Source organism: Mustela putorius, unplaced genomic scaffold (assembly GCF_011764305.1).
Source record: "Mustela putorius furo isolate JIRA1106 unplaced genomic scaffold, ASM1176430v1.1 tig00000139_pilon_pilon_pilon, whole genome shotgun sequence".
NCBI classification, from domain to species: Eukaryota; Metazoa; Chordata; class Mammalia; order Carnivora; family Mustelidae; genus Mustela; species Mustela putorius.
The window spans coordinates 14,804,944-14,823,038 of record NW_025421293.1 but is presented as its reverse complement, the minus strand read 5'-3'; the positions used below and the strand labels follow the sequence as shown (position 1 = coordinate 14,823,038).

At 48.8% G+C, this 18,095-nt stretch overlaps 1 protein-coding gene across 1 annotated transcript in view; it reads right to left on the bottom strand.

The window, feature by feature from the left end:
• The window catches only part of CUNH7orf50 (chromosome unknown C7orf50 homolog), a 124,374-nt gene extending 106,279 nt beyond the window's left edge, over nt 1-18,095 (bottom strand). The window contains exons 1-2 of the mRNA XM_004776323.2: nt 18,031-18,095; nt 7,905-8,034 (exon numbers count right to left, since the gene is read on the bottom strand). Of these exons, the coding sequence (XP_004776380.1) occupies nt 7,905-8,033 (129 nt within the window). The 5' untranslated portion in view covers nt 8,034; nt 18,031-18,095. The remainder of the gene's footprint in view (nt 1-7,904; nt 8,035-18,030) is intronic.

The following is an 18,095-nucleotide window of genomic DNA, read 5'->3' as shown; positions in this document are numbered from 1 at the left end:
TCCTCAGAGAAAAGCATGACACTTACATGAAGGACATTAAAAACTACCCCCCAATAAACCACAAAGGACTTATCATCATGAAACCTGAAAGCCGATTCCAAATCTCATACAAAGAAGAAAATACGTGACAAAGGCCAAGAACACCATCCCCAAAACAGTAAGTACTTCCTCTATTCAGTATTAAAACATGCTTTTATAAAAACTGAAGAATCACACAATGTGGCAAGAAGCAAGCTAAATAAATAACGGCATGACAAGTTAATGGGCTATTATGCAACAAAATTTAGAAAAAAATATGTAAGACAATATGTTCATAATTGTGGAAGAGAGAAGGCAGCCTTTATCATAAGGGAAAAACGATACCAGACAGGTTTGACATCCGCCTGCACACGTGGAGAGCATCCGCATCAACGTCAAACTGGAAGAAAATATGTGTAATACACGCACAAAAAGAAAACGTTTCTTTAAAAAAAGACAAAAGAGGGGCGCCTGGGTGGCTCAGTGGGTTAAAGCCTCTGCCTTTAGCTCAGGTCATGATCTCAGGGTCTTGGGATGGAGCAACCGCATCCGGCTCTGCTCAGCGGGGAGCCTGCCTCCCCCCACCCCCTGCCTGCCTCTCTGCCTACTTGTGATTTCTGTCTGTCAAATAAATAAATAAATCTTTAATAAATAAATAAATAAACAAAGACAAAAGATGTGACAAGGAAATTCATGGAGAAAGACCAATCCTTAAAGAATGACTAGAAACCATCTTGGTCCCTTGTGATTAGGAAAATACAAATTAAAAGAGGCCCTACTCAGATGGAGGTCCGTGTTTGACTTTGCACTCCGCAGGGAGTCCGCTTGAGGATTCCTCTCCCTCTGCCTCTGCCCCCCCAACTCTCTAAACAAACAAACAAACAAGCAGGTCCTACTCTGCACCCACCAGATTGCCAGACACAGAAGCAGTGGGGCCCCTGGACACTGTGTACCATGTGTTCCCCTACCGATCCTCCCACCCGCCACTCCATTTCCAGGTGTGAGCCCCCGAGAAGCAGTCACGTGCACACACACAGCAGACACACGTGCGCTCAGCAGGCATTTCCACAGGTAAACACAGAAACAAGATAAACAACTGTTACCAGCGAGGCTGAGAGGACACGACGCGCTCCAGGGAAATGGTAAGTAGAACTTACAACCAATGAGGAAGAGCCACACGGGGGACTCGGGGTCACCTGTAGGACACAGTGAGCCAAAGGACACGTTAACAGAAAGTGCAAACCATAAAGAAACACTGATGAAACCAGACTTGATCAAAATTCAGAACTTCTGCTCTTCAAAAGCCACTGCTCACAAAATGAGAAGGGCAGCTACAGACTAGGGGAAATATGCTTGCAAAACAGAAATCAGATAAAAGACCTGTATCCAAAATATGTAACCAACTCTCAAAACTCAACCATAAGAAAACAACCCAACAAAAATGGAGAAGAGAGCTGAGCAAACACTTCACCAAAGATAACTTAACTTCCGGCAGCCAGAAGGCACACAAGATGCTCACGCCACCAGCGATCAGGGAAATGCTAGTGAAAAACCACAAGAACGAACAGTTTACTCCAAGTCAATTATACCTCAAAAAAGGTGCCTTTTAAAACCACACACATAGTAAGACATAACTACATTCCCGAGAGTGGCCAAAATTTTAAAAACTGACAATACCAAGTGTGGACAGATACACAGAGCATACGGAACCCTCACATACTGCTGGCAGGAACGTGCACTGGGGCGGCCACTTTCAAGACAGCTTAGCAGCTTCTTAAAAAAGTAAACACAGGGGCGCCTGGGTGGCTCAGTGGGTTAAGCCGCTGCCTTCGGCTCAGGTCATGATCTCAGAGTCCTGGGATCGAGTCCCGCATCGGGCTCTCTGCTCGGCAGAGAGCCTGCTTCCCTCTCTCTCTGGCTGCCTCTCCGTCTACTTGTGATTTCTCTCTGTCAAATTAATAAATAAAATCTTTAAAAAAAAAAAAAAAAGTAAACACATACTTACCATGTGGTCCACCGAAGTCCTGAGAATTTACCCAAGAGAAATGAAAACAGAAAGCCTTGCACACACATATTCACAGCATGCTCATTCTAGCCCCAAACTGGAAACACCCCAAATGTTCGCAATCTGGTGAACGGAGGACCGAATGCGTGCTAAGTACAGTGGAGTGTTACTCGGCCACAAAAAGGAAAAAACTCGGGAGGAGGCTGAGCTGGGTTACCGAGACAGGACAAGGGGATCTCGGCCTCCCATTAACTTACCATGGGCCTCAGGGGAGTCACGGAACTTCTCTGGGTCTGCCTTTCCTCTCAACTCCTTTAGCCCTGAAGTCAGTTGGTTTATAACCCCAGCTGGCTGACAACTTAAGTGTTCAGTAGTCACCAAGTAGAAAACAAAACAATGGCAGAGGGGAATTTCTGCTGGAAAAACAATTTAGGCTCCCAGGGAGCTGCCTATAAAGATTAGCATCCCCTCACCCCCACCAGTTTAACAAAAAAGTCTACTGCCAGACCCGTAATATTTCTTAAGCAAAATACCACTGGAATGAAGTATTTTGGCTCTGAGCAAATTCTCAAGGCCATAAAGTTCACAACCTCATTCGATGGTTTTATAAAGTGCTTGTTGGCTTCATGCCCGTAGCTCCTATCCCATTTTCGAGATTACATAGGAAGGAAAAAAAATGGTCCATATGGAGTAGCTACTTCCCTTCCAGATAAGCAACACTCCGAGCACTCTGAGTATGGAAATGCGGAGCCCGGGCCACGTCTAGCCCCGCTGTCACCAGCCACGTCCTTGCAGGGCCCGTGAAAACACAGGGGGCACGTAAGGAACTTGGGAGCCCAACAGCTTATGCACAGCACATGACATTCTGAAAGAAGAAGTCACCATGCCCTCCAGACTTCAGGAATGCACTGTCATTCCCAATGTGGGACGGTCTGCTCGTCAAATCTGAGGTCTTTCTCCCAAGCACATCACCAACATTTACAGTGTGAGAGCAGATGCCAGAAAGGAGTTGGGTATATTCCTTATACGGTGCCAGGCACTGCTGCCGAAGCACGTGGCTGAGCAGCCCACTGACTGGCACTCCCCGCCCAGTTACCCTAAAGGGCCAGGGCAGGCAACGCTGCAGCTCCCTGTCCTGGTCTTCCTCGGGTGCTCCAAAAGGTAGCCAGACACAGGAAACCCCACTGTGAGTCTTTTCTCTATCCCAGCTGGCCAGGTGACCAAGCAAGTACCAGCCTCTCTAGTTGACTCATACATGAAGTCAGGACCACAGCCACACCTGGGCCTGGGGCACCCCAGGGCTGTCCCGTGAGAACTCTGGTGCTCTGCAAACACAGGGGTTCTCACCTGAGAAATGAAGGGAGAAGGCCCCTACTCACCCGCCAGCCACCCCTCCTGTCTCCGGACAGCTCAGGTCGTGGGCACCGCAGCAGCCCCTCCCACGTGCTGGTCAAGGCATGTAGCAGCTTGACTGGCCCGAGGGGACAGACGCGGGAGGCCATTTCCCAGGCATGTGGCTCAGCACCTGGGACAGAAACTAAACCATGGAGGATCTCCTCAGCAGGGCTGGGTAGACCTGCAGGAGCAATACCACGACCTCCTGCCCTTTCCTGTGCCAGCTGATAATAGGGTCGCAGCCCCTCTGAATACACCTGCTGTCTAAGATTTAATCTTCACAACCCTCTCAGTGGAAGGGGACCAGCAACTTAAAGGTCTGACTGACCAGTCCCAAAGCCCAGGCTCACAGGACAGTTTCAAGAAGCCAGGAAATGGGTGGAGACTCTGTGGTCCAGGACATCATACGTGGAAGAAGGATGGAAGAAGACAGGCCTGTGGACTCTATGCCAGACCCCTGGGTCGTCCACCCAACACAACAGCGGGAGAAGGCGTAGCGCCTGCTAGGTGTAGGACATACTAAGGCCGTAGGTCCTTAGTAAAGTCTGTGGCCAGCCAGCCAGAACCAGTTACCAAGCACCAAGGAAGACAGCAGAAGGGCTCTGCCCTATCCCAGGACATCACACACACCCTCTTCTCTGAGATGCAGACCCTCATGGGCCTTGGCAGGTTAATGGGCTAGTGAGCCACGCAAATGAAGGAGTGGAACGGGGGGTTCGGGGTGTCTGGGGCTGTACAGATGGCTTTCTACGTTCCAGAGTGCATGAAAGTCAGAGATGAGCCCACTGGGTGTGCCAAGGCCCCCTGATCCCAGTGGGAAGTCTGGCTCTGAGGAAGCTGCCCCCAGGGGCCACAGAGGGCGAGCACTGAGGAAACGTCAGCTCTCCTGGCACAGGCTCAGGGCGCCTGTGCTGTGGGAAGTGGCCACACAGGGTCCCATAGGCCTATCTAGACGGACAGTCCCGGGAGGACAACACAGTGGTCCAAGTGGGGACAGAGGCTTCTCTGTTCTTCATGTGGATTCCAGAGGTTGATCCTGGAGCCAGGGCAGTGGGGGGACAGCACAGTACTTTTCCATGAGCTCCCAGGGTAATAGGATGTGCTCTCCAGGCCCGGTCCACCCACTCTCCTTAAGATTAGGTGCAGCGGTCAATGTTCTCTCTTTAGAAAACTGCCTGACATTGCTTTTCCATATTCCCATGAGAACCACAGAGTAAAGAAATACTTTTATTAGGATAGCCCAAGGTGTTGTCCTCCCAGAGAAGTCTCCACTTCCCTGGGAGACTGACAGTATAAGAAGGGGTCTTGGGGACACAAGCCCGCAAGCACAGCACCTCACTGGGAGACGCACTTAAAAATCCTCCCGGGGCCTGGAAACATGCTTGGCTGCAGCTCTTTGGGGCAAACAAGCACCAGCTGCCTGAAGGCAGAGGGGCTGCGACCCCTGCTGGTCAGTCCCGGTTTTGCTTTTGCACTCACTCTCCTCCGCAGGCCACAGGTGGGTTTCAAAGCCCACTTCCTGCTCCTCCACTTCCTCCACTCCTCCACTCCTGGGCCAGCCTGCCCCTGAGCCTCAACACCCAGGGACAGAAAAGGAAGCAAAAGTGCACGTGCCTCTACCAGGAACCTCCTCCACTATGTTACAAACCAAACAAAAATCTAATCACCAGAAGAGAAACCGGAAGCTCCTCTTCTGTTTGGAATATATGTAAGTACAATATATATGAGAACATATATGGAATATATAGAAGTACAATCAACATGTACTTTAATAACAAAAAACAATCACATACTTAAAAAAAAAAAAAAAAAAAAAAAAAAAGACCTGAACTTAACAGAGAGTATCACCTTGCATCTTACGCAGAAATTCTAACCCATACTGGCGTCTACCATAAACCCACACTGTCTGTGGGTCCCGCCAGCAAGCAGAGATCAAGAAAGGAAAGCTGGAAGTTCTGTGACAAAATTAAAACTCACCAAGGTGATAGTATGGGGTTTATTTTATATTTTAAAGATTTATTTTTTTTATGTGTGAGACAGAGAGAGCAAGTGTGTATGTGTACAACTTGGGGGGGGCAGAGGGGAGGGAGCAGGACAATCTCAGGCAGAATCTGCACTGAGCACAGAGCCCGATGGGGGGTTTGATCCCAGGACCCTGAGATCACGACCTGAGCCAAAACCAAGAACCAGATGCTCAACTGACTGAGCTACTCAGGCATGCACACCTGTATGGGGCTTATTTTAAAGAAATTTAAGGAGTCTAGGGCACCTGGTTGGCTCAGTTGGTTAAGCATCTACCTTCGGCTCAGGTCATGATCCCAGGGTCCTGGGATCAAGTCCTGCATTGGGCTCCTGCTCTGCAGGGATCCTGCTTCTCCCTTTGCCTCACTCCATGTCTCTCATGAATAAATAAATAAAATCTTAGAAAAAAAAAAAGAAAAGAAAAGAGAAAGAAATTGGAGGAGTCTAGAAGCAGCAGGAAAGTACCCTAGAAAGAGCCCAAGAAAATCATGTGTAACTGCGGCTCTGTAGGAACCGGGGTGGACTGAAGCACGGAGCAGGAGCTTGAGGAGCTCTCCGGACGCCAGCTTCCTTCGGAGAGCTGGAAAGCAGAAAAACAGACCCAGTCAGGGCTCAAGCAGCGGAGGACAGAGACTAACAAGAATTGGCCCCGGGGGCGTCACAGGTTTGTGAAGAGCCCGCACTCAGAGCAAGACGCAGGCACCACTGATGCCAGCCAGGTTCCTGACACCGACGCTGTGTGAACCGCCACACTTCCACACACAGGAGTAGACTGGCCTGTGATCAGATGAGCTGCCACATTTGGTAGGCTCTCTGCCAAGAGCATGCAGAAAAAGGGTACCCAGAACCAGTGAGGGTCCTGCGCTCTGCTCACCCCCACACCTCCCAGGCCCCATGGCCACCGCTGAGCATCTTCTGAATGAGCTCACAGCGCCTCTCAGAAGTACAGAGATGCCTCAGTGGATGCAGACCTCAAGTGATCTGGACCAACAGTCATCAAAGCGGTCGCACATACCCTGAAGGACACCGAGACTCGCTCGGGCAGCCGCGTGGCAAAGGTGGTCTCAGGAGCGCACTCCCAGGGCCCTAATGCCACTAGCGGTCCTTCCGAACCTACTCCAAGTAAAGGCTAGAATGGCCCGCAGCCAGGAAGTTGGCTGGTTGTCAGGTTGGCCCTCCTCTCCTCCCCCCTGCACAATGGTCCTTTCCCTGTTTTCTGGAGAAAAAGCCACCTGCTGGGGCGCCGGGTTGAGCCTCGGATTCCCACTTGGGTTGGTCATGATCTCAGGATCGTGAGCTCCTCGTGGAGTCTGCTTGGATTCTCTCTTTCCCTCTCCCTCTGCCCCTTCCCCTGCTCATGCTCACATGCGTGCTCTCGCTCTCTAAAATAAATTAAATCTTTTTTTTAAAAAGCCACCTGTCACCTCAATCTTACCAGGGAACACTGCTGAGGGCATAAACACCTGGGGGGCACTAAGCAAGGACAGAATTTGAAATACTGGTGTTGCAGAAGTCAACCCCAACTACCCCAGCAACACATCCTTGACCGAGTCAGGTAGTTTCCAATTTTTTCTTCAAAAGAACTGAAGAAGGATCTAGTCAAGTTGTCATCTAATGGCAGATCTTTAAAAATAAATTTTGATAAAATGTGCCCCAAATTACATTAACCGTCTCCGAGTTTGAGGATTTAAGAATGCTGTAACGACCAAACTTCCATCCTCACTCACTGATGTGAACAAGGCTGTTCAGGGCTTACAGGCAAGCGTGGGAAACAGGACCAACACCCACACTCAGCCTTGTCCCACTCGAGGAACAGGGATGCTCACCCACAGGTGCATGAACAGGGAAAGCTGCTGCATCGCTACTGCTGTATACCTGCTCAAATTCTACTTTATGTGCAACAATTTGTCAGAACTTATAATATCTTACGCCATTTTGATCATCTGCATGGTAGGAACTGTAAAGACCACTCAATAAAGAGAAATGCTAACACTCAGAACATGGTGGTAACTAAACAAATTTAAATGCACATACCTACTTTTGTGGCAGAGTTACGTCATGCTAGACGTGAACACTTTTATGTTATGATCTGAATTCCTGAGTACAGAGTCTCGGGCCACGTTCCATGCATCCCCCGAGGTGTCCCTCCTTGTGCACGCCGCGCTGGCCCACCCGAGAGCACTGCTCGAAGGGCTGCCCTGTCACCGTGCCACCGCCACGGGGCCAAGCCCTTTGCAGCACGGCACCCCAAACGGCGGTCTGCAGATCGGGCGGCTACTCAAACCTAAACTTTGAAGACCTCTTATTTGTCTTACAGTGGCCGCTAGAAGGCACCGAGTGTGTCCACATGTCCCTTGTTCCATCCTCTGTTCCTCTCGGACAGACACCAGCAATCCAAGCCCCAGCTGCCTCCCCTCCTGGCGAAGAAACGAGGTGAGGCCGCCACGACCCCACGTGCACCTACCTCGGGGTGCACTTGCTTGGTCCCCGGCGTGGCTTCGGGTGCCAGCAGGTTCTCTTTTGTCGATGCCTTCTTCAGTTTTTTCTTCTTTTTCTCTGTCACTTCGGTAACTTTTCTCTTCTGTTTTGCCATCCTGCAACAGAGAAGGCAACTTGCTAAATACATGGGAAATAAAAGGTCTCAGCCTCTGGGACATTTTATTAAACAAAGGAGGAAGAGGACTGTCCCACTGCTGAAGAAATACAAAGGTATTTCAGAATATACAGGATATACAAATTAAAACAAAGTCAAATCCCCAATTCTCCTTTCCCATCAGCTGGAGAAGCTGCAGCCTCACAGGCCACAGGTGACCTTCATGTACCCTGCCACGAGGGCATTCAGTCACCAAGGGGTGGAGGGGACCACGATGAGTCTGGGATGGCCTCACTGGATTATGAAAGAAGTATCAACCAGGGCCACACAGAGGAAGGACACACAATCTGAGAAGCATCTGATTATGTCTACTTTCTCAAGCACAGTAGTATCTAGAACTCCTTGTAGAAGAACAGAAAGAAGCCTGTGAATTCTAAAACCCATTTCATTTGTAGGATTGTGCCGCAGGAGAACCAAGAACTGGATGAAGTACCAGAACCTGGAAGCATGTCAGAGAGGTCATAGTGGACAGCCCTCCACTGAGGGACACTGGCTGCTGCTGGGACCTCTGAGAGGACTCCTCTGAAGGAGGAAGTCTGAGGGAGGATGTCTAGGGGGAGGGGATGTCTGAGGGAAGGATGTCTGAGGGGGGACATCTGAGGACGTCTGAGGGAGGACTTCTGATGGAGGATATCTGTGAGAAAGACATCTGAGGGAAGAGGTCAGAGAGGCGACCTCTGAAGAAGGACCTCCAAGGGAAGGCATCGGAGGAAATTCTGAGGGAGGGACATCTAAAGGAGAGACCTCAGAGAGAGGATATTTGAAGGAGGGAGGTCTGAGGGGGGACATCTGAAAGAGGGATGTCTGAGGGAGGAGGTCTGGGAGGGCACAACTGAAGGAGGGACCTCTGAGGAAGGAATTCTGAGAGAGGGACATCTGAGGGAGGAGATCTGAGGGAGGAGATCTGAAGGAAGGACGTCAGATTAAGGGAGATCTGAAGGAGATGTGTGAGGGAGAGACATCTGAGGGAGACATCTGCAGGGGGAGCATCTAAAGGACTTCGGAGAGAGGACATCTCAGGGAGGCTGTCTGTGGGAAAAACAGACAGGCTGTCTGAGGGAAGAGGTCAGAGAGGGGACCTCTGAGGAAGGACCTCAAAGGAGGGCATCTGAGGGGGCAACTCTTAGGGAGGGACATCAGAGGGAGGACATCTAAAGGAGGGATGTCTGAGGGGGGACATCTGAAGGAGGGACCTCCAAGGAAGGACCTCTGAGGGAGGAATTCTGAGGGAGGGAGGTCTGAAGGAAGATGTCTGAGGGGAACATCCGAAGGCAGACATCGAAGGGAGCCATCTAATGGGTGGGGAAGTCTTGGGGTGGGGGGGCATTTCTGGGAGAATTTCTGAGGACAGACCTCGGAGTGGTGAACCAGGCTGATTCTTGGAGGGAGCTGTGAGGAACTGAACGAGCTCCTGCTGCTGCAGGCAAGGCCACTGCTGGGTGGCACTGACCGAACAGCAAGAGCAAGAAGCGCCACCACCCGCTGCCCATCCCATCTCACCCCCACCTCCCCACCTGCTCCAGTCGCCCCACTGCCCTCTTTGGGTGGAGCCAAAAAGGAGCTGAAAACAGAAAAGCCCTTTGCAGAGCACCACAATGTGGAGTGTAAAATGTGCTTTTGGAGCTGAGATGGGAACTGAATAACCAGCACCTGCAAACATTTACATACTGCTTTTCATACCTGTGGTTTTTAGTAGAAACAACCCAATCACACATTAACAAAGGATTAAATAAATCAGAATAAACCAGCAAAATGGAAATCAACTTGATAATTAAAATAAATGAGATCGTGTTACAGATACAGAATGGAAAACATAGAACACGATGTTTAGTATCATACAATTTTATTTTTAAGAAAATAACACTGGGACATCTGGGTGGCCCAGTCAGTTAAGCAGCTACCTTTGGCTCAGGTCATGATCCCAGAGTCCTGGGATGGCCCTGCACTGGGCTCCCTGCTCAGTGGGAAGCCTGTTTTTCCCTTTCCCTCTGCCTGCCACTCCTCCTGCTTGTGTTCTCTCTCTCTCCCTCTCTCTTCTGACAATAAATAAAATCTTTTTAAAAAATTTAAAAATATTTAAAAAAAAGTAATAGAGGAGGTATATAAGACAAATATACAAAAACATATATACACATACTTATATATACATACATATAAAATGTCTGAAGGATATAAACAAAACATTTACCTTTATTTATATCTGGGGGTGGGGTTACAAGGAACTTTCTATTTATTTAAAGCTTAGTTTTTATTTTCAAGGTTTTATAATTGGAAAAAAAATAAAGGTTACTTTTTAATACCAGTCCTTTAAAACTCTACCTACAAGGCCTACACTAAAACTACAGCTTTTATCCTAACAAATTATAAAAACGTATTTCATTTTATTTATCCTAAACTCACTCTCAGTGGCTTCATCCTCCATATTCCAGATTTTACACACACACAAACACACACACACACACACATAATACATGTATCTATTGCATACTTATGTCTATATTTTTTTAAATTTAATTTTAGACATGCCGTTCAAAGCTGTGTATATAGGTAAAGAGAAACCCAATGTTCTCTTCTCTTGACACCAGAATTCATTTTAGACTCTATCAAAAGATATTAAAAATATAACTCAGCAAATATTTTTTGAGAGCCAGTTCTGTGCCAGGCACTGTGCTAGAGGCTGAGCACAGGGCAAGCGGCACGGCAAATAAGAGCCTTGATTTCATGAAGCTTCCCTTCTAGTGGGAAAGACAGACCTATGTATTTAAGTAAATGAGAAAACACTTTTACATGGGGTTGCCAAGAATATAAAACAGAAGAAAGTGAGCACAGGTGACAGACAGGCAGCGATACAGTCACAGTGGCAGGAGGCCTCCAGGAGGCCAGTGAAGGACAGAGCATGTAGCACAGGCAGAGCTAGGCGACCAAGAACTGGGTATGTCCTGAGCCTGTCCTCTCTGAACAGATGTTCCGAAATGTAAATTTCCCCCCAAAGCAAAACTGCTTCCACGGAGACATAAGGGGACAACTACATGAAGGTATTAGCTGGTAGAAATAAGCGTGCACACACCGTCACCCAGCAATCCCAGCAATCACACCGCAGGCACGCTCCGCTCCTGTGTTGTCACTTGCCGGTTACTCTGTCACCACCTGCAGGGTGCTGAGTACGGGCCATGAGCTGCTCTAGGCTAGGCCAGGCTGTCCAAAAGATCTATCCACACACAGTTCACATGCTTATGGGGGGACGCAAATATAGGATCCATGAGAAGACAGTGAGTGCTACCCAAAGGCAAACAGAAGTGGGAAAGCATTCTGGGGTGGGCAACTATAGAGTAATCACAATGTAAAGGGCCTAGAAGCAATGCAGACATGAAAAGTCCAGATTTGGGTTCTAAATAGCATTCTCTATTTTATAAAAGGGGTGCAGGTGGGGGGTACAGAGTTCCTTAAGATTGCTGGTCTGGAGCAAGTAAAGTGTAAGATGAACCTGGGATATCAAGCTGTGAGGAACACCCAGGAAACAGGTGATCATAGGGCCACATCCAAGAGGACACAGCGCCAGCATGGAGGGCTCCCTCTGCCTCATTTGGGGCTGTGACTGATGACAGCACAATGAAAGCGTTTTACTGTTGTAGAATCAGAAAAATTCCAAGCTCCACAGTCTTTAATTAAGCCTTATCTAAAAAAAGTATTCAAAGCCAGAGGCTACAAATTTCAATTAGCAGTGTAATAAGAAATCGTGAAAGAACAAGAGACTGTTGACACAAGGGCTTTGAAATGACAAAGGACTCTGTCAGCCAATTACCTCGTTGGAGAAATAAGGAAAGTTTAGCAAATATTTACATACCAGTTGCCATAAAAGTTAAGTTAAATCTTTATTCATTCTGTAAGTTATCATTAAAAAGTTTAATCACTAAGTCTATTTGCTAAAAAGAGAGAAAGACTTTTCCACATTATAAAAAGGTTTCTTTTAATAGTTCTAAGAGACGGTGTCTCCTGACTTTGAGACTATCAATGTTTGTTACAGAAAACGACATTCCCTTACATTCATGGTGATTTTCAACAAGGGTGCCAAGACAATTTAATGGGAAAGAACAGACTTTTTAACAAACAGTGCTGGGACACCTGGACTTCCACATGCAAAAGAATGAACTGAGAGCCCTACCTCACACCAAACACAAAAATTAACTCAAAATGGATCAAAAACCTAAATGTAAGAGCTAAAACACAGGAGTAAATTTTGAAGATGCTGGATAAGGCAACAGACTCAGGTATGACACCAAAAACATAAGAAGTAGAAGAAAGAACATAAATTGTGAACTTCTCAAAATTAGAAAATTTTGTGTTGCAAATGATGTCAGCAAGAATGTACAAAGACAATATCAAGAATTGGAAAAAAATATTCGCAAGTCATATAACTTAAAAGAGACTTGTGAACACCATGTATGAAGAATTTTTGTATCTCAACAACAACAACAATAACAGAACAGTCCCATTTGAAAATGGACAAAGAACTTGAATACAGATTACCCCACAGCTGACATACAAATGGCCAATGAGGACAAGAAAAGATGCTTAACATCATTCATCGTTAGGGAAATGTAAATCAAATGACTCACCACTTCACAGTCACTAAGTTGGCTATAAGCAAAAAGACAGATAATCATAAATATTGATGATGTGGAAAACTCGGAACCCTTCTTCACTGCTGGTGGGATATAAAATGGTACAGCCACATTGTACCACAGCCTAGTGGACCCTCAAAAAGTTAACTGTGGGGGCGCCTGGGTGGCTCAGTGGGTTAAGCCGCTGCCTTCGGCTCAGGTCATGATCTCAGGGTCCTGGGATCGAGCCCCATATCGGGCTCTCTGCTCAGCAGGGAGCCTGCTTCTCTCTCTCTCTGCCTGCCTCTCTGTCTACTTGTGATCTCTCTGTCAAATAAATAAATAAATCTTTAAAAAAAAAAAAGTTAACTGTGTTACCATATGACCCAACAACTCCACCAAAGAAAATGAACACAACCACATAAAAATTCAAACCTGAATGTTCATAACATTAGTCATAACATTCAAAAGGTGTCAACAACCTGAACGTCCACAACTGATAACCAGATCACAAAATGTGGTACACCCAGGCAATGGAACATTATTTGGCCAAAAAAGCGGGGGACTGAAGCACTCACTGGATAAATCTTGAAAACATCCTGCTATGTGAGACAGGCCAGTCACAGGATACTACAGATTGTATAATCTCGCTTATATGAAATTTCCACAATGAGTGATTAAAGAGACAGGAAGGTAGCCTGGTGCTCGCTCGGGGTAAGGGGACAGGGGTAGGGAGTGACTGTGAACAGTACTGGGTTTCTTTTGGGAGAAGGAAAATGTTCTGGAATCAGTTTGCGGTGATGGCCACAGAGCCCTGTGAACCACTAAAACACACAAAGAAAGAAAGAAAAACCCTCTAATCTCTCGCAAATGATCTGTAATAAATTAAGCTATATGATGCCCCTGTACCAGTTTTCCTTCTTCCTTTTTTTGCCCTTAGCAGTAGCCCTATTTCAGAGCAGCTGTGAGGGGCACGAGAGCGTGTCCAAGCATCCCAGCACAACCAGAGCCAACAAATACTCCTCAGTGTCCCCAGGAGCTGCCTGACGACTCCAGGAAGGGTACCGAGGAAAGCAGCCGCGGTGGAGCTTCGCCGCCTTCCTCTGAAGCTGGCAGCAGCTCAGTGGCCTGGTGCCCTGACCTCAAAAAGCTTGAGACCTCTCCTTCGCGTTTCTTTTTCCTCACAGGCTTTTCTGCAAAACATCTAGCTGCTCATAAGGCTTCGCCAGCGAGTTCTCCCCTTATCTCGGGGCCGGGAGGAGGGGGCAGGGGTGTCAGGAAAGCTATTCGTAGCAACGGTGGCCGTGAGCATCCACCTTCACCCAGCGCTCACTGCGTGCCAGGCCCTGTGCTAAGTGCTGAGGGCGGCACTCGGGTGAGGAAACCGGGGTGCACCCATCAGTGGGGCGGACCAATAGATGACGCCTAAAACTGGTAAACCCAAGGCACACACTGTGCTCTGGATGTCTGGAAGCGATCCCAGTTTGCAAAGCTGACCGAGGACAATGCTTGCCTCTGCGGCGCGGCCCAGCCCAGCCGTGGGCTGCTGTTCTTTTCCATCTCCTGCTACCGCTGCAGGTTTCCAGCTGTATGTACGTATTACTTAGCTAATTGCATAGGTTAAAAATGCCTTTTTTTATATAAACGATTTTTGAAATTCTATTATTCAGGGTTAGCCGGAGAATGATGAAAAGGCCATTATCATGCCTACTGACAGGAGAATAAATTGGCACAGTCCTTTTAAAAGGCAATTTCATAACATTTATCAAGTGCTTTAGCCCGTAATTCCACTTCTAGAACTTATCCTGATGAAATAATCATGGACTGAGATTCAAATATAAGGACGACAATGGCACTGTAAAGGAATGATAACGCCTCTTCAATTAAAAAGCGGAAAACCCTGTAACTATCCAACAATAGGGGACCGGGCAAATGAATGACTCATTCACGCACAGGAGTACGGCTGCCCTGAGCACACTAAGCACTCAGTCAGGGCAGGAAGAGCTCAGGGTACGACATAAAAGGAAAAGATGGGCGGAAACCTACATATGTACAATATGACCCTCCTTTTGTAGGAAAAATAATATGTATGTACGAAGAAAAACACTAGAAGGAAATACATTAAAATATTAACATTTTGGGGCACCTGGGAGGCTCTGTCTTTGGGTATCTGCCTTCGGCTCAGGTCATGATCCCAGAATCCTGGGATTGAGCCCCTCATCGGGCTCCCTGCTCAGCAAGAAGCCTACTTCTCCCTCTCCCTGTGCCGCTGCTTGTGTCCCCTCTTTCCCTGTGTGTCTCTCTCTGTCAAATGAATAAATGAAATCTTAAAAAAAAAAAATTAACATTTTAGAGAGTCAGAATTACAAGTATGGTTTTCCCCCTTCTACTTTTCTGTAATTTCTACAACAAAAGCAGAAACACAACCTTTCTTTTAAAACACCAGCTCAAAAGTCTTCAGGGGAGCAAACAAACCCTTCCACCAACAGAAAGCTGAGGACCCACATCAGACACACAGAGACCAACTAACCATCTGGGCTTGGCTACAGTCACTAGTCAGGAAGTGTCAGCGCCAATGGGCTGAGGCTGCTGGGTCTCCAGGGCTGAAAAGAAACTCCATAGGATCTTTAAAAAATAAATCAGCCTATAGGAAAAGAGTCTTCTTAAATCTGAAATCCCCACCCAGAGGCCCTAATGCCCCCTCTCACCCACAGCATGATACCTCTGATGTGTCCTGTCAGGCAGGCTGCAAGGAAGGGCCCCTGGAGGAGGGTGTGCACCCTCACAATCCACAACCCTCGAGGAAATCTGTCCGGGGAATCCAGGAGCAGAATCCCAGCTCCTGTGCCGGGACTGGGACTCTGCTCTTGTTCATTCTGATCCAAGACTGGTCTGCATTCTGACTTACCCACACAGAATAGCCTCTGGATTTTGCTCTCCTGGTACTTACCCTCCCCTCTCCCCCCTCCAAATGCCAAACTTGAAGCCCAGTTACTACAAATGCTCCAAATTTCTCACTCACCAAGCCCCTCTTTGCAGCTCACCACCCCCAGCACCCCAGGGTCCAATAATCCTTCAGCCTCACTGGTGGTCCTACCACATTTCCCCACCCCAGCCACTCACCTGGACAAGCCTCTCCTCTAAAAATGCCAAGGTCTTCTCCCTTCTCTCACAGGACCTTAATTCCTGATCACAGAGGAAATCAAAGCAACTGGAAGGGAGCTTCTGCAAGCTCCCACATCTACCCCTCCACCCTTTTCTCCTGTTACAATGGATCCTGTCATTTTTCCAACGGAGGCCAAACCCTCCACTTTGGCGCTGGGTTCCATGCCCTGCCTACGCAGCCACATCACACTGAACAATTCCTCTCCTGCTCGGGTCCAGCTTCCCTTCTACTCAACCAAAATTTCCCACTCTCTTGATCTCACATGCTCTTTACCCCGTTTCTGTTTCCTCCTGCTCAAGAGCCACCTACCTGCACTGCATAACCCCTTCCCTCCTGTTCCCTCCCATACCCTTCCACCAGGCTTCCGCCACTCTTCAGCTGTTCTCAAGATCACCAACCATACCATAAGGACAAAGACTGTCTCCATGACCCAACTCTAACCAGGCTCCTCTCTCCACCGGTCCTCAACCTTGGCCCTCAAAGACTTGAATAAAACACTAATACAGTTTCTAACAGCTCAAGGCCCCATCCCTATGATGCCCCTAGCACCCTTAAAAAGTGCCTGCCTGAGAAAAGTCAATGCTGTGACACCCGATGATGGGGCCCCATCGAACAGCTCTGTGGAAGAGTAGGAACCTACCTTTGACAAGTGCCAGTTAGCAAACCCACATGGGTTTCACACAGACCAACACCCCTTCCCCAGCTTCTATAGTTTTTCACTTCCTAAGTCTACTAAGTGCCGCTCCCCCTTCCCATCCCTATTCCCTCAGTCACCTCTGGAGAAATCCAAGGTGAATTCAGTTCAGGCAGTTCTTATCCTTACTGCAACAGTTATTACTGATTGAAATCCAGCCTTACCTCTTTAACTACAGTAAACTACGGTCCAGCTTGCTCCTCGCAGACATGAAACCTTATGGCAGATTCTCAGCACTCACCTTATTTGACCTAACAGCAGCATCTGACAGTTGATGCTCACTTCTGTCTCCACATACTTTTTTCCTCTTGGCTTCCAAACAGACCCCACTACCGCCTGCTTTTCCTCCTATACCTTCACCTCCCTGGCCCTCGGCACTAAAGGGCTCCAGTCTGTGAGCCCAGTTTCCTCTCTGCCTACATTCAACCGCTAACTGATCTCAGCCTGCTGTGCTGCTCTAAACACCAACTATCGGCAGGGGACCTGGCCACCTCGAACTTCTCCCGAAACTGCATTAGTACACTGTATCACCCGATACAGTGTAATACACTGGATCACCTACTCCCTCACACACCATCTCAAACACAAGGCATCAACATGGATACTTCTTCTTCTTTTTTTTTTTTTTTTAACATGGATACTTCTGATGGTCCTCCACAAACCCATCTTCCTGTGCATTTGTCCTCTCAACAAACCGCCATCCGGGGAAATCCAGATTCTAGCTCAAGCTAAAAAGACTGTAGTGTCCCACAACTCCAGTGTCCGTTAGCCCCGCTTGCCTGTCTCTAAAGCACGTCCAGAGGGCAGTGACTCCCTTCCACTCCCTGTACCACTACCACCCTCCCATCTGCGTTTCTCAAGAGCCCCCACCCCTGCCCCTCCAGTCCATTTCCAACACAGCCTGCGGAATGCCTCAGAGAATGCCCAAGTCAGGCTCTGCCCGACACCCTCCCAAGGGTTCCCACTGTGCTCGGGGAGGAGTCCACGACCTCACCTAGGCCTTCGGACGCACGTGGCTGCCCGACGTGCCCCCTGTCCCCCGCCCTCCGGCCTGTGCTCTCGCCACAGTGGCTACAGCTGCGCCCGGAGCCCCTTCACCCGCCGTGTCTGCGGACACCGCCGCGGCCCGCTCTCCACGCCGTGCTCCGCCTCATTTCCCTGCAGAAGCCCACCACCACCTTACTTATTAATTCTGTCCCCGCAGAACGCGAGAGTCCCAGGTGGCGTCGTTCCGCCGCGAGCCCTGGCCTGGGGCAGGCGCACGCGCCGGAGCCCACCGCACGATTTAGTCAAGGGGCGGCTTGTGGCGAAGGGAATGACAGGCTCGGGGGGCACAGCCCGGGGCAGCCGGCGGCTCGATCCCCGCGCGCCATCTGCGGGACTCCGCCAGTCCCTCCTGCCAACCGCCGAGTCCCCGCACCCACGTGGAATCCGCCCCGCGACCCCCTGACCCCCGACCACGCCAACCCCACCCACCTGCGCGTGGCCGCCGCCGCGGGCTTCCGGCAGGCGCACCGCCCTAGTAACACGGTCCCGCCCTC